General features: G+C 37.0%; 1 protein-coding gene across 5 annotated transcripts in view; it reads right to left on the bottom strand.

Annotated features, from left to right (window-relative positions):
• SUGCT (succinyl-CoA:glutarate-CoA transferase) overlaps window positions 1-16,764 on the bottom strand; it is a 358,596-nt gene that overhangs the window by 77,952 nt on the left and 263,880 nt on the right. For all 5 annotated transcript variants that reach the window (XM_031554006.1, XM_019616695.2, XM_031554005.1 and 2 more), the window contains one exon: window positions 7,106-7,169. In XM_031554006.1, the coding sequence (XP_031409866.1) occupies window positions 7,106-7,169 (64 nt within the window). The remainder of the gene's footprint in view (window positions 1-7,105; window positions 7,170-16,764) is intronic.

Here is a 16,764-nt window from a genome sequence, read left to right as displayed (position 1 = left end):
AAAAAAAAGGCAAGTTTGTGTTTATTTTTAATAATGAATCTGACCAGGTATTTAAAGAAAACAGATATTTGATAAATTCTCCATCTCTTGAGGACTTCTGGATAAGACCTGCTGCAGTCAAACACACAGAAAGTGAATTCATGGAATTCTATGGCCAATTCTGCAAGAACACAAACTATGTGATCTAATAGCCACTGCTGGCCATAAAGTTTTTCTGTTTAGGTTCACATAAAACAGCTTAAGTCAAATCATGCTCTCCACTCACAGGAAGCAGTGCCCGGGTCAGTGCGACATGGAGGAAACACAAATGAGGATTAGTACACTCCGTGACCCAGGGAATAAGTAAAATTGTCTAAATGTTTAAAACATGTTTTTACATTTAATAAAACCAAACTTTTTAGCTGACAGTGGATTCCTTTTCATATCCAGTAATTATTAAAGATCATAAAGATATACTTGCAATTTATGGGTGTTGAAGTAATTTGGCTGTTTTACAATGCACACGAGGCATGCAGATCTATCTTTACAATCACACACCTTGAACTCCGTGAGCACCTGGTCGTGCTTGTTACAGAGTGAGGGCCTGTTACTGTTACTCGTATAGAAAGAAGTGGGAAATGAGCTTAAGCAGAGAAAAAAAAAGTCATTTTTAGTTTTAAAGAAAGCTGAATTCTAGGACTGTGACCATCGAAGTGAAATTAATGAGTTTCCTTTTGGATATTCAGATAACATTTCAACCTTTTTTTTTCCTCCCATGTAGCAGCAAGGTGATAGATTACTCTCCATAAGAAACTGCTATGTCCAACTTAAAAGAAATACAAAGGACATATAAAGAAAATATTCTCCAGTAGAAATATAATTACTGATCAACACTGAGCCAAACTTCAACCACAACTGCACTTGACTTTGTTACATTAGGTACCAAGTGGGAAAATGCTCTCATCTCCCAGTGAAGTATTTTTATTTCATCTCCCAATACCACAGCATCAAGTCCTGGAAAGGAATGTGTGAAACAAGAAAAAAAAACAACTTTGCCAACGTTGCCTTACGTGCAAAACTTAAGAAAGGGCTTCAAAAACCTCTGGCCTGCCAAGAGGAGAGTCCAGATGAGACAACGTTAACAACACCTTTGACAACCTATCCTTGAGAATCACAAAGCACTGCCTGACCCGAGTGCATGGCACGTAAGTGCTTACCCTGAGCCTGGTGGGAAAGATGTTCACTGTTGGTTCATTTCCTCCAATAATTGCAGCCCCATAAGTAGGTAAGAGAGAGGTGTTTTTCCTCCCTTGAAAAATTAACTTTAAAATTATTAGCTGTGGCACAAAAATCTTCTACAGAAGATATAACAAATTTTAAAATATACAGTAGAAAAATGTGACAGAGGAGCAAAACTATGAAGAGGCTTGTTCATTCTGTTACACCTCAAAAGAAATCTTGAAGACTCCACATAACAGTATCACACATTAAAAACATTACTAACATTTTCTACATAATCCTAAACCTAAATCATAATCCTAAAACCGTAACATATTCCTGACTATTCCCACCATCTCTTTTCTGCTTTTGCAATCAGTATGAATATATTGTTTATATATATATTAAGATTTTTTGAAGTATTTGAGGATAGCTAAGTGAGCTGTCGTATATCATGTCTGCTGAGTTGCTGTAATGGTCCTGAGTTCCTCAAAACTGAAATCAGTTCTGTGAATGTAAAAGACATAAACAGTCAGTGCTGATGACTAAAAAAGGTGAATGAGGTAACAGTAATGCCGGTGAAGCTGTTGGTCTCCAATGTACCATAAATAGTGAAGTGAAATTAAAATTTTTCAATCAACATCAGTTATGCACATGCGTGCACACACACGCGTGCGCACGGACGCATAGGAAAAAGCAGCCTGATGAGAAGCAGACAGGATCAGAAGTTCAAGCAGAGGTTCTTGAAAGAAAAAAAGAACACTGTTGGACTTTTTTTTTATGCTGTGGCTGTTGTTGCTATATGGTGGGATCTCCTAGAGGCAGGAAACGATGGATTGTAGTACAGACTTCCTTAATTTCCTGCTAACTTCTCCCAGACAGAAGTCACTTTTCTCTGTCACGTATCTAAGCCCTACTGAAGCTTCCCTCATTATATATATGAAAAGATAGTATGTATATTAACACACATATCTCCTGAGCAAACATACAGAAACGCCACTGTTAATATCTTTTAACTAGTTTTTTCTACACTGATAAAGTAAGCATATGTATATACACACAGAAACAGCATTTTTTATACAGACTTCATTTCCTTATAACTCAAAGTATTTAAAGCTAATAATTATGATCTGAAAAACTGCAAATGATTAATAAGGTGAGACACAAAGAGTGATAAATTATTTGCACAAGGTTAGGGAAAAAATCCACAGCATTATAAGGACATCCTATAAGATTTCTTGTTTCCTAGCCTTATTCCTTAAAACATTTCTTCTAAGAGATTGATGGCAATTAGTCTCCATGGAACCATGACACAATTCAATGAATCATACAACAGGAAAAGCCTATCTCTGAAAAAAAATGTCTTTCCTGTTTCAATAGTATATTTGTAATGTACAGTGACAGGAGAAGACCAGAAAAAGGGACAGTTCTCCTGAGTGGGTTGATTAATTAACATGGATTGCCTGAATTAAGTCCAAGAAAGCTATACCAAGGAGGAATCCTGTACTGCTTTTCCTAACTGAGGCTGGGTCAGACACATTATCTCAAGAACACAAAAGGAAATCACAAAGCCAGGTATAAGACTGCCCTTTCAGAGCCATGAAGACATCCTTGATGCAGATCATGGGCCAAAGAACAGGAACTCAGGAAATGGGGATAAGCAGAACATAGAATATGAATGCTATCAAAACCAAGAATAGCTGTTTTGTCCGGAATTGGTGTTTTACATGATTTCTACAGTTATGTTATTTCCTGTTTGATGAGAGATGATTCCAAAGTGTGGGCTTATATCCAAATCTCCAGTTCACTAAGGCCTAGAAGGGATCAGAAGTAAGTAAGGTTCCTTTCACAGACTTTCCTAATAGTTAATAAAGTAAATTCTACGAAGTTTGTTTTTTCCTTTTCCTTTTTCTTTTTTTTTTTTTTTTTTTTTGTATTGGCTGAATGCTATTTTTTTAAAGTTATTAAAATAAACCCCAAACAACAGAAAACCAGCTTTTGACTATAAAAAATCAACTGGTAACTTTTAAAAGTCATAATTAGACACAGGAGATGATAATATTATTATTTAAGTTTCCTAGAACAGATACCATATATTATAATGGAGAAAATTTGGGTAAGACTGCACTGCATCTGTTAGCTTTTTCTACAGAATCAGTATGGGTTGGTATCCATTGCACTCCACACAGCAACTCAGAATAAATTACTCAGTGGCTCCTGCAAACTCACTTGCTACTGTGCTTTGGTAATGTCCATTCCTGCTTGGCAAAAGTGTTCAAGGTTTAATCCTGATGCTAAAGCTTCTTGAAGTTCCTCAGCTGTACTCTGTCTCTGTGCTATCCAGAATCATCAGCAATGTGGTACTCTGTGAAACACTTCCCCCCATCGTTTTTTTTTGCTCTCAAAAGTACTTTATGTACTCTACATCTCTAATTTTCTCAAAGATATGTTTCTTCTCCTCCAAAGTTCTATGGAAGGGGCTACATGCAGTGGAACTGAGTGAGGAGATAGTGGGGTTAGTTACAGGTTAAGAGCATAAATCACATTTGAAAGACCTTAAGAGGTCTCCAGTTTAAGCTCCTACACAAACCTAGCTCTGGTGTAAGGTCAGACCAGGTTGCTTAGGGTTAAATAAAGTACTTCCTTGAAAACCTCCAAGGACAGAGCCTGTACAACCTCTCTGGTCAAGCTGCTCCACTGTCTGCCTGCCTTCATGGTGAAAAACAGTTTTCTGATATACAGTCAGAGCATTCATTGCCTCGTCCTCCCAGCATGCACTCTTGTGAAGATCCTAGCACCTCTCAGCTCCCTGTGGGCTGCTGTGCAGGCTCAAACTTCTACCAAGGTCAGAACAGCCCCTGTTCTTCTCCAGTTGAGTGCTCCAGTCACTGGAGGCCATCTCTTGAACTAAAGATGATGAAGCTTTGGTTGACTTCAGAGCTTTGATGACTTCAGAGATGGAGCTAGAAGAGTCTCATTGGTATAGTCCTACAATTAGATGCATCAGTTCTATCAAAGAACATTGAGTGCTGCACGGTGCCAGGTCTCTGGGATTCAAGCAAGGATTTCTCACAGTATTGCATATACTGTATATATGGTATATGGCAATTTACTATATGACAAAAATATGCATCTGTATTCAACAACTTAGTTCTTGAATAATATCACAACATCAATATACTGCTAAAGGAATATGAGAAACAGTATCCTAAAGACATTTTTCAATGAATGGTAGGAACGGGACATATCAAATGACAAGATCTGTATCTCTCCTATCATCAGTACACATTTTAAAGAGAATGAATGGAAATATTTTTAATAATGCAACTTCTATAATTCCAGTTCTACCAGCTAGCCAGTACCTTATCAGCAGGTAGTATATCATGCTAAGAAAAGAAAGAGGGAAAGCACTGAACAGGTGTGAAAAGAATCAAGTTCAGTAACCACGTGAGGAGTACTCAAAACACATTTAAGCAAAAAAGGGATTATGAATCAATGAAGTCCAGTGTTGCAAACATAGCCTGTGTTAAAGTAAATGGCACAATCCCATAGTATTTCAATAAATGCAGCATCTACAAGTGAGGATTCAAAGACAGGAAGCCACTCACAATGCCAGGAAGTACCTAGAGAAGTACTAGTCTAAACCAACATGCTTGAGACAGAGGTCTGTCACAACATTCAGAGCTGAAATGTGCCAGCAAGCACTCACTAAATGTATGTCAATGCACTTGCAATTTTTCTTGGCAGCTCAAGTCTGACTTCTGTCAAGAGCTTCAAGAGTGATGTCCAATCCAACTAATATATATTAAAATCTGGCTTATATGGTTAAGAAATAACAGTCACCCACTTCATTTTGGGATCCATCTCTCTAGTCTCTTTAAGGAGGAATACTTTTACTTTACTCAGTTCCAACATCCACATTAATATCTTCATTAAGCAATCCAATTAAGCAGAAACTAAGAGCTTAGTAAAGCCACCCTTTACCCAATACTCAAATATAATCACATCAAAGAAAAAGTTGTTTCTAATTTAAATAGTCATCAAGAAACAGTTTGTCTGCTGGAGGTCTTGATGACACACTTTTTCCTGTGATCTTTAGATATACCATTGATTCCATTACCTACTATCAATAGAAATAGACTCCTTATGCAATCCGGCTTTGAGACAGAGTAACTCTCTGTCTTTCTGGTGATACCAATGGGTCCACTCTGCTCACACTGAGCAGTCCTTCATCTTTCCTTCTCTTTTCTCTCCTCTATCCTTCCATGCCAGAAAAGGAACGATTTCTCCTTTTCCTGCTCAAATACGCAATCATCATTTCAGCCATCTGCTTCAATACAACAAACTCTTCATAGAATCCCATCTAAATGGCAAATCATTGGAGATTAAGATGATTTATTTTAGTTCAGAGCAGTGTCACCAGTTTGAGTTTTAATAAAATAAAAAATAACTGAGGATTTGGGAAATACTATGGCTTATCTATGTAAAAATTCCCTCTCTTGCCAATATTCTCTATCGCTGCTGACAGACATTAGAACATTCCTTTCATCTCCTTCCTCTTCTTGCAGTTAAACCTATCCCCTTAAGGAGTATTTGCTTTCTCTAAGATAGATTATACATTGTATGCAACAAGAAAACCTTACACACTTTCTCTACCATCTGCGAGGCTTTTTTTGCCCACTTCCTTAAGAAGAATTAATTCAAAACCCTTGTTACTCTTTCCATTTTGGATAAATAAACCAGGATTACATTTCTGTTAGAAACTGAAACAAAAGGATTACTATTTCCACACACACACATCTAAATTAGAGAAGTACTTCTGAATATGGTCAAACACATTTCCAAACCTAGTGGGATCAAATGTGGAATGCAAACTGTGATAAAGAACAAATACATACATACACAGACACAGAACACCCCTCTATTCATGCAGAAAATATGATCTAATGTGGGAATGATTTCATTCAAATAATTCTTTCGGCATCCCTGTGTGATTCCAGGATGTGCAAATTAAGATAAATTTTATGGGTCAAACTATTCTTACCACTACATGTGCTCAAGTCAACTGAAATTGATGACAACTGGATGCTGTGTCAGAGGATGGAATTTGGCTCAGAAAGTCACAATGTAAGGAGAATATGTTATAAAAATAAAAATGGCACGGTGCTCCGAATGAGGAAGGAAACAATTCTTAATGTGGCTTGGGATATAGAGAAACATAGAAAATTAGGAAAAGTTGACCAAAGAGCTAGTAGATTTTAGGTAAAGCTCAGTCATCAAAACATAGCCAACCTCAAGGATCTGATGAACCTAACCCCATTTCACAACTAACTCCAATGTAAGTAAAGCTAAACTAGCTCAAAGTCCTGACCCACTTTAAAAAGATACTCATGTTTTACTTTTATATTCTTTGGAAATTCAAAATATCTATTCAAGACCTCATAATTGCAGATCTTTATGTCTAATTTCATTAAACAAAATACTGCGATCAAACCTTTGGTATGAACTTCCCTTTCCTTCCTTCTTTACTTTTAACAACAGAAATGTCCCTAAAAGACGTCTGTGTAACTTGCAAAATAGACCTAAATCAAAACCAGATACACATATTCATGCAGACGATTTAGCAGTAATATTTCTAGCAGTGGGAGTTTGCAAATATTATCAAATCCATGTTCAAATTTTATGACAACCGGCCGATGAAAACCAGAAGCTATTCTGACACACATTTTAACCAATTTTTCTGCTACTGGAATGAATATGAGCGCAAATGTCTTCCTGTTTAAACTTTTGTTCATTTGAGTGAAATGTGAAGATGTGTCATGTCCACAGCTGAGTTCCAGAACTATTCAGGATGTCATGTAACATTTAATTTCAAGCTCCATTTAGAAAAAAGAATTAAACATCTAACCTGGAACAGCTATCCTCCCAGCTGTTGGGTGATCCATTTCCATCACAAGTCCATTGTGCAGCACCTATTAAAAAAAAAATAAATATATATATATGTGTGTAATAAAAAAACGAACAATTAGTTCCTAAACTCAAGAGTAAAAAGGATACATATATTTCCATGTTCTTTTAGAAAATATAAAAAATCCAGGGAGCTACAGTTCATGTAATTTGCATAATTTATAAAATGAAAGCCCTGATGTTTGACATTGTTCTCTATCTACGCATCTCAATAAATACCTCAGTACGACTTGACATGTCTAACATACCTTTAAACTCCTGTATCCAACATCAAATAGAAGCAATTGAGCTGAAAGCACATCACACTTTCCACCACTGACAAACAATTGGTAGCAACATGGAGAATTGAAATCTTCAACCACTTTCACTTTTGCTCTGCCATATGTGTTACAAGCCTATGCAGAGATAATGCTTTCTAGTTTTCTTTGCTGCTATTCAGCTGTCTTTGAGCTTATGATAGATCACGTTACACAATGCTGTCCCAATAGTTCTTACAAACACTGGGGAAAGCCATCATAAATCTGATGTTAATTCTGTTCTGTTTAGAAGGTATAACAACCCTCTATCTGCATGGGATGATTATTCATCACAATTTCCAATTCTGTGTTATTAAACACAACCAGAAACCTAAGGTATATCAAAACTCTCAAATAGCAGAGAAAAAGTAATTCACAACTGAATTTTTACTATTTAATGGAAATCTACCTATGAAGTCAATAAGCAGTCTTTTTTGTTTCCTCACTTATTACTCTGACATCCTTCTAACGCTGTCACCTCAATCACATAATTGGTATTAGTTTTTTAATGTAAGTGTCCTGTAGAGATAACCCTCCCATTAGCCAATCAGCTTTATAATTTTCAAAAAGTAAAATATGGTTTGTTGCTCATGTACATCAACTACATTACGTATGAGGGCTGCTTCAAAAATAAAATCCTGTTTCATTATGTTGGTCCATGATATCAGAGGTAGATGCTGGTGGTATAGCAGAAGTTGAACCTTCCTGCAAATATTCTGTTTTGTATTGCTGCTGTGTGACAAATGGCAGCAGAGGGGAGTCTGACAAAACCACGTCTGACATGGAAGTGCATACAAAGAAATAGTGTGTCATTAAATTCCTCCATGGGAAAAAAAAAATGAACACATTGACATTCATCTACTCTTGCTGAACTTTTACGGAGACCAAACAGTGGATGTGAGCACAGTGAGGTGGTAGGTGGTGCATTTCAGCAGTGGTGACAGTGGGTCATCTCCAATGGTGCAGATTTTTATGATTGCATCATGCAAGCCCTTGTTCATCACAGGCAAAAATGCATAGCTATCAGTAATGACAATGTTGAAAAATAGTGTTTTGTAGATAGGAATTTGTTCAATCAAACAGGGCTCTTTGGATCTATTCTAGTTTATATGGAAAAAAATATGAGCCATTACTTTTGGAGGGACCTATTTACTTTATATGCAGCCCAAGACATTGTCTCTTCACTCAGTGTGGCCTAAGCAAGACAAAAAGTTGGACTCATGAGTTAAATATTTCAAACAAGCTTTTAATTGGCTTTGCAAAGCTTTGCGTGTGTAGCAATGAGGAATTCTCACTCTTGAATTTCATCAGAAACATGAACGACTGACACAGGACAGCAGATAATTTGGTTGGAGGGGATCTCTGGACAACATCTAGTCCAGCCTCCCGCTTTACATGTGCCTACTGCCAACAAGCAGTCAGGACAGCAGCAGCTTTTCCTGTACATGTCATGAAATGCTGCAAGGATGGAGATTTCACTACATCCAAGAAACAGGCTCCCATGCTGTGCCATATTCCTAATAAAACACATTTCCTAATATCCAGTCTCAACCTGCCAAATCTTTATTTGAAACTGTTGCCTTGGGCTCTATCATTTTATACCACTGTGTATCTCTGTTGATTGTCTTCCCATTAGCAGATGTGGATGCTATGAAAGCTTCCCTGAGCATCCCCTTTGCTGGACTAAACCAGCCCCGCTCCCTCCCTCACCCCAAGTGCTGTTATCCTGACAGCTCTCCTCTGAATCCACACGAGTTTCTCAGCAGCCTTTCTGAAATGGGAGGTCCCAAAACTGGACACAGAAATCCAGGGGCAGACTCACCAGTACAAAGAAGCCAAGCATATGGTCTGCCTTATTCATGAGGAATGCATGGTGCCAGCTCCTGTTTAGTCTGGCATCCATTGTAACACACAGGTTTTCAGCAGATTTCTTAGCCCATCAGAGCTGTCTGTACCCATGAGTGTTTTTTTTGTTTGTTTCTTTTTGTTAATTTTTTTTTCCTCTCCAGTGCAAGTGTGGTTAATTGGACCCTGTAAGAGCTATCAGTTGGGAAAAAGAAACCAGAAAGAAATCTGAAATCAGATTGTACCTAATTCTTTATAAAGAGTTAATGCAACAAGAGGATCAAGTATGTTATATATCTGATATGTTTATATCATACTTAAGTACACTGATTACATTATACTACTGTTCTAAAACTACTTAATCTTTTCCCAGAGCACAAACATTTTGAGGGAAGAAGAGGCCCTGGGAGCCTGATCCTGCAGTTCTTACATAGTTACAGTCATCTGTTGAGCCACTGCCATTAGCTGGCATTAATAAAGAGTTTAAATACTTTTCTGAAATCTGTTCTATGAAAGAAAGAGCATAAAGGTTGAAATCCCACAGATTCCAGATGAACTTTTCCTTTATTCCCATCCTTTTCTTAAAAGTATGCCCAAGTAGGTACAGACACACATCCCACACATTAGCACCTTGCTAGTGTAACTCAGAATCCTGCTGAATTTCCTGCTGAAATTCACAAGTCTTTAGACTGGAGAAAGACATTCTTTCAGAATGCTGCTATTGTCTGCTAAAAATATATATACTTAAAAGGAAAATATGTGAATTACTGACCTGCCCGTTTTTTTCTGCCCAAAGCGATTATGTGAAGTTTCTTAAATGCATTCTGTGTCTCTGAAGCTGAAATTTTCAGATAAACAAAACCTGTTCTGTTTAGTTGGTAGCACTATTACTTCATTAGTAGTAAAAGAGCAGGATCAAGGGACTTTTATTAAGAAAAATCAGCTAACAGCTGTATAAGGAATCAAGATTTTACGCACGCAGTAGGATATGGCAGTAGGAAAAAGGAAAAAAATATCTGGAGAACAGAAGGCCATGGGGAGACCTCACCAACATAATAAAATAGGAGGCATTAATTTCGGAGCAGCCCTCGTATTACCAATGTTGACCGTTCAGCTATACAGAAAAGATTCCTAACATTCACTGCACAACCTATGCCCTTGTGCTTGAAAAAGGACACATTAAGTAATGCATCAAGCTAATAGAGACTCTGAAATTATTCTCAAGTTGTGTTAAAGGACAAAGCAAGATAAAACTTTTCTTGAGACTAGATTCTGTAATGCTCTTAGGAAGACAATACCAGGAACTAAATAGAATTGGTTGAAGAATGACTTATTTGTCAAAGAATTTATGACCAGTCACTCAACACAAGCTCAAATACAGAGTAGAAGCTTCTACACAGCCATGAAAATACACCTAAAACCTTAGGTTATTTCTGAGGCTTGTTCCTGACATGTTCAGGAAAAGCTGAAGTGAGCAGCAGGGTTCATCACTTCTACATTTCACATTTAAGGCCCATTCTGGTGCCTCAGGGCTAGGGAAGGCCCATGGCACATCTCATCCCAGAGCAGTGTGAGGGAACTGGCTTTGCTTAGCTCCGAGAAGGCTCAGGGAGGATCTGTCTCACATGGAAGCAAAGGTGTGTCACTGAAATCCTCCATGCGGACAAATTATACCCACTGACACTCATCAATGCTTGCTGAGCCTTTATGGAGGCCAAAGAGTGGATGTGAGCACAGAGAAGCTGTGTGTGGTGCATTTCAGTGTGGTGACAGTGACAGTGGATCACCTCCGCTAGTGCAGATTTTTACAAGTGCGGCATGCAGGCTCTTGTTTATCATCAGCAGAAATGCATAGTTAACGGTGGTGACTGTACTGAAAAAGTGCTTAGGAGATGAGAATTTGCTCTACTGAATAGCGTTATCATATTCTTTGTATCCATTGTAGTTTCCATGGAAATAAATATGAGGCATTACTTTTGGAGCAACCAACATATTTTAGATGCAGCTCAAGACAATTCCTCTTCACTCAATGCAGCCCAGGCAAGCCAAAAGTTTGCACATCCATTACCAAATTCATCTACTTATTCACCTTGTAATGTGAACAGCATTAACATCCTCAACTACTACTGACATGTGTAATAAAGACAGTATCCTTGAAAATTTCCGGTAAACAAGATGACAGTTTTCTTATATAGTCCCTACCATATTCCCCTATTCTTACATTAGAAAATTTTCTCCTCTTACACAATCTAAATATCTTTACTTCACATAAACATTTTCATTCTTGTCTTCTCAACTGGATACAGAAAACAAATCTCTAGCAGCTTTACAGCATTCTTTTACATACTGGAAGGTTGTAATCCCATCCTCCCTCAGTCTGCTCTTTCCTAGACTAAACAAAACTAATTATTTTAACCATTCTTTTCAGGTCAGATTTTGTGAACCTTTTATCTGCGTAGAATAGCATGTTGAAGAAATTCCCATTCCTGAACAGGTGGTGTCAAAAGGTCAGGTCAGATTTTTCTGAGCTCATGGGGTGAGACTATTTAGATGACATTTAAAAATACAGGTATTTCCAACAAAGAATGCTGGTTGAAGAAAATCTGTTCACTGGTCTAATTATTTGGCAATGCATCAAATCATTAATTCTTCCAGACAGTCAAGTGAGACATTCAGAATTCTTTTTCCAAATGAAAGAATTGAAAAATCTAACTAATCATTTTAACTCATATTTAGAATCTTTCCAGTTATGCCCTTAATCAAACAATATTGAAAGTTTGGCTTTCTTTCTCTGTAATTTCTATAGGATTCCTTTATGTATGTTATTAATTATTTGTGACATGAATGCAGTGAAATGCACACATGAACTGGAAATCAATATTCATTCAAGGTGCATACTAGCTTCTTCATACAGTAAACTAAAGGCTGGGCCTGGAAGTAACACCATTTGGTTAAGGAAGAACACACAGGCAGCTAACTCAGGACTCAAAAAAAAAATCACGTTTTCCTGTTTGACGTCTCTAGATTCTTATTCTAACTTTGCAGTCTTAAAATAATTTTAAAATATTTCTTTTTATGATGCACAAATTCCATTTCTTTCTTTAAATGCAACTAGGAAAAGCCTTCTGTATCTTTGAGAGTCTCCTTTATTGCCTTTTAAAAGGAACTGTTGAAGTTGAAATCAAACTTTCTTTCCATTTTTATTACAAATATGGTTTTTCCTCAGATACATTTTTCTCTAAAACACTAAAATTCTCATTACTCATTACAATTCTATCTTCTACAGTTATTTAGCCTATAATAGTATACTTGGTTCTGTATTTTGTTTTGAAGAATTCAATGCTTATAACTTAATCCCCAATAAATTTGGCAATAGATTTGGTTTTCTACATCAGTAATACTGTCTCAAAGAACTGTGTAACTTCCAGTTTCATATGTCCCATTATTAAAATTCTCAATAAGAAATTGGGGAAAAAAAACACCAAAAACCAACCACTTAACCAACTCCTTCTATACACATTCTCAAAACTGCAAAGGAAAGGTGTACCACAAGATTACTACAACCTAACCTTTGAATGACTGCAATGCTCACATCCATTGCTATCAGAGACAAGGGAAATCTGAGGACAAATTAAGAGATAGAACTTAAAGGCCTTCTCCTCCATTGTCTCAAATCCTACACATGATCATGATTCTTCTTATGTAGCACAGCCCTCTATCCCCTTTCTGTTCATTCATTACCTTAGCTCAGCATAAGGAACTTATGAATTAAGATGTTTGTATGAAAGATGATAGCCAAAAGTAGAATCATTTTTGTAAGTTACTTTTTTTCCCATATGGTTCACTTTCCATGCTAGAAATATTCTATTACTGTCTTACCTATTAACACTTGAGTTTTTGTGAATTCAAATTAATGTTTGGGTGGCATTTTACACTGACTACAATGAGATCATTATAAGGAAATCAGAAGCAGTCTGTCTTTCAGAAATAACCTTTTCATGCCATTTCATTTTATTCAACATATAGTCATCCTGGAAATTAAAGTAGGAACATGAAAAGAAAGCCTGATGTCATCATTTTTTAATCTTTGCTTAATGGCAGCATTAGTAGTGTAATCTCAGACTGTTGTCTGTGACATTCCACATAGGATTTTTTGTTTGTTTTCCTGGTAAATAAATGTTTTAGTTTTTCCCCCGATACTAAGAACTGCAAAGGTAAAGCCTCTCAAATTGGATGGGCTGAATATGAGCCAGCAGTGTGCCCAGGTGGAAAAAAAGGCCAATGGCATCCTGGCTTGGATCAGGAATGGTGTGGGGAGCAGGACCAGGGAAGTCATCCTGCCCTGTACTCGGCACTGGTGAGGCCTCACCTCGAGTGCTGTGTTCAGTTTTGGGCACCTCAGTACAGAAAGGACATGGAGGTGCTGGAGCAGGTGCAAAGAAGGGCAACAAGGCTGTGAAGGGCTTGGAGAGTACGGCCTATGAGGAGAGAGTGAAGGAACTGGGGCTGTTTAGGCTGGGGAAGAGGAGGCTGAGGGAAGACCTTATTGCTCTCTTCCAGCATCTGAAAAGTGCTTAGTGGAGTTGGTCTCTTCTCACTGGTGACAGGATGAGGGGAAATGGCCTCAAGTTGCACCAGGGTAAGTTTAGGTTGGATATCAGGACAAACTTCTTTACAGAAAGGGTTGTTAAGCACTGGAATAGGTTTCTCAGGAAGGGAGCCTATCCTGGATTGTGTTTAAAAACCGTTTGGATGTGGTGCTCAGGGACATGATATGGCAGAGGATTGTTAGAGTGAGGGCAGTATGGTTGAGTTGTAGTTGGACTCGATGATCTTTAAGGTCTTTTCCAACCTGAACAATTCTATGATTCTATGATATTTGCATGGAAAAAAAAGTACTTAAAATAAAATAGTGAAAAAAAAAAAAAAGTGACATCCTATTGCCATCAGTAAATATAGGGTTGCTCTGAGTTATGCCATGTTAGTGTGATTTCCACACAGTGCTTTGCTAAATATTTTTTAAGCCAAGTTTCCTTGCAAACAGAAATTGTAAAGTGATATACATGTTATATGTATGTAATGCAGAACAAAAGTAGATATCATTAGTTGCTACAGTTCTACTTTAGAATTACTTATTGTATCTGCAGACAGAATCAAATTCGACCACATTATAAAAGGAAATATTTGGTGACGGATAACATTTACAGAAATCTTTACAAATTATTTTTATTTAGCTGGTACACACTATTGCTTGACTTTATTCAAACTGTAGCAAATAGAACAACTCATGATTGCCCTCTAACCTCAGAGAACAAAAGAATTTAATTTAAAATTACTTTAATATTATTCCCCCAATATGCAAGGAAGTCCTCACAGAATCTTTTAAGGAAAGATCTTAATATTTTACTTGTGGAAGGTAAATCAAGGGTAATTTAATACATTTCATCATGTGTATTCTCAATTGTTTCATCATTTCCTCTTAGCTTGTCATGAGAACAACTACAGAGGATACTTATATCAGCTGCTATAAAGCTCAGAGTAATTCAGACATAATAACTTCAATGATTAATTTTGCTCTTTTCCCCAGTGTTGTTATTAACCATAAGCTAAGAAGTGGTTAAAATTTTTCTACCTGAGTTAAAGTCCCTTAGCCACCTGCTTTCACAAGGAGAATTAAATATTAACTCCAGTTCTTTCTTATATTCTCACCTTCTTCAAAAACAATTATTCAACTGACAGTACTTCTCTGTGTTTGTATTTATGTTACAATTGGGCACGTTCAATTCAATATTACTATTTTGGTTGCAGTATTTGAGCCTATTCTGAGTCCCACTTAAAAGCTAACTGATTGAACGGAAAATGAGAATAAAAGGAATTTCAAAATAAATACAATCGATATAAAAATAAAATATGACTGCAAAGTACATTTTTAAATTTCATATTCATGCCGAAGACCTGCAAGCTGGGAAACCGAGATTCAAATAGAGGTTTCATTTTTGATTGCTTGAAAGTTCAAATCCACTATTTACAAGTTCATGTAAATAAAGTAGGGAAGGATAGAATCACAGAATGGTAGAATCACAGAATCATCAAGGTTGGAAAAGACCTACAAGATCATCCAGTCCAACTGCTTGCCTATCACCAACAGTTCTCACTAAACCACGTCCCTAAGTACAACATCTAAATGTTTATTGAACACATCCAGGGACAGTGACCCCACCACCTCCCCAGACATCCTGTTCAGTGCCTGACTACTCTTTCAGAGAATAAATTTTTCCTAATGTTCAGCTTGAACATCTCCCAGCAAAACTTGAGGCCATTTCCCCTAGCATTTATCTTCCTCTCATCCCTCAAAACAAATGGCTCAATTACAGGGAAAAGAAGTAGAAAACTTTGTTGTATTACTGATGTAGCAGCACAAAGGCAGGTAGGAGAGAAACAGAAACAGTTTCTGTCTATTTTTACATGGGCGATTTGGCCATCTACTAAACATTTGGCAAATTATGGTAATCATCATAAGGTTCACTTCATATCATATGAGTCCATTTCAGATGTAATATAACTGATTATGTATGTAACCAAACACCTACGTCAATGCAGTCTCACTTTGAACTACCAGCAAGGTTTCAATACCATTCCAATTACTACCTAGGATCCAATCAACTTCTAAATTCCAAACTAAAGGAGATGCTGGAATCAAGAATGTATCAATTATGTTAGAAGTCACAAACACAAAACAGTTTTAAAATTTCTAGTTAATGTAAGGCAATGCATTTGTGCAGACACTACTCTTTCACAGCTTTATCTTGAATTAACTGGAAAGGATTTCCAGGGCCACAAAGGAAATGATGTAACCCTTTTCTCTGTATTTTTGTAACCTCAAAAAAATAGCTGGCTGTTGGTAAATGTAATTACTACTCGTGCCTCCAAACCACAAGAAAATAATAAGGCCGTTTTTCCTGTACATGCTGAACATAGTGCCATGGCCATAATCACCCCTAAAGAAGTAAGAGAGCATGTTGTGTACAGAATATCAAATTGGAATCACATCCCACATCCTAAAAACTTCCTTCCAAATAAAAAGATTTTCACTCATTTGAAATTTGAAAAGAATATTAAATGAATCCATATCCAATGTCTGGTTCCACTTAGTATTATTAGAACGGTGTTAAGAAGCAGAATGTTTTGCTTATTAGCCTATCCTCCTTTTTTCAATGCAACATTCCAAGTATTTTCAAGAGATGCTGCAAAAGAAAGTCCTTTTATATTCCAAATAATTTTGTTATTCTGTTTCCAAAAACAGCTTCTAACATGCAGTTCACATGTAAGTATTGTACTGGCAAGACACCTTTCTCTTTTATCAATGTCACACAGAATCCTAGAATGGCCTGGGTTGAAAAGAACCACAATCATCCAGTTCCAACCCCCTGCTATGTGCAGGTCACCAACCAGCAGACCA

The sequence above is a fragment of the Meleagris gallopavo genome, chromosome 6, assembly GCF_000146605.3.
Source record: "Meleagris gallopavo isolate NT-WF06-2002-E0010 breed Aviagen turkey brand Nicholas breeding stock chromosome 6, Turkey_5.1, whole genome shotgun sequence".
NCBI classification, from domain to species: Eukaryota; Metazoa; Chordata; class Aves; order Galliformes; family Phasianidae; genus Meleagris; species Meleagris gallopavo.
Note: the sequence above shows the minus strand (reverse complement) of the source record. Positions and strands in the feature narration are given on the sequence as shown.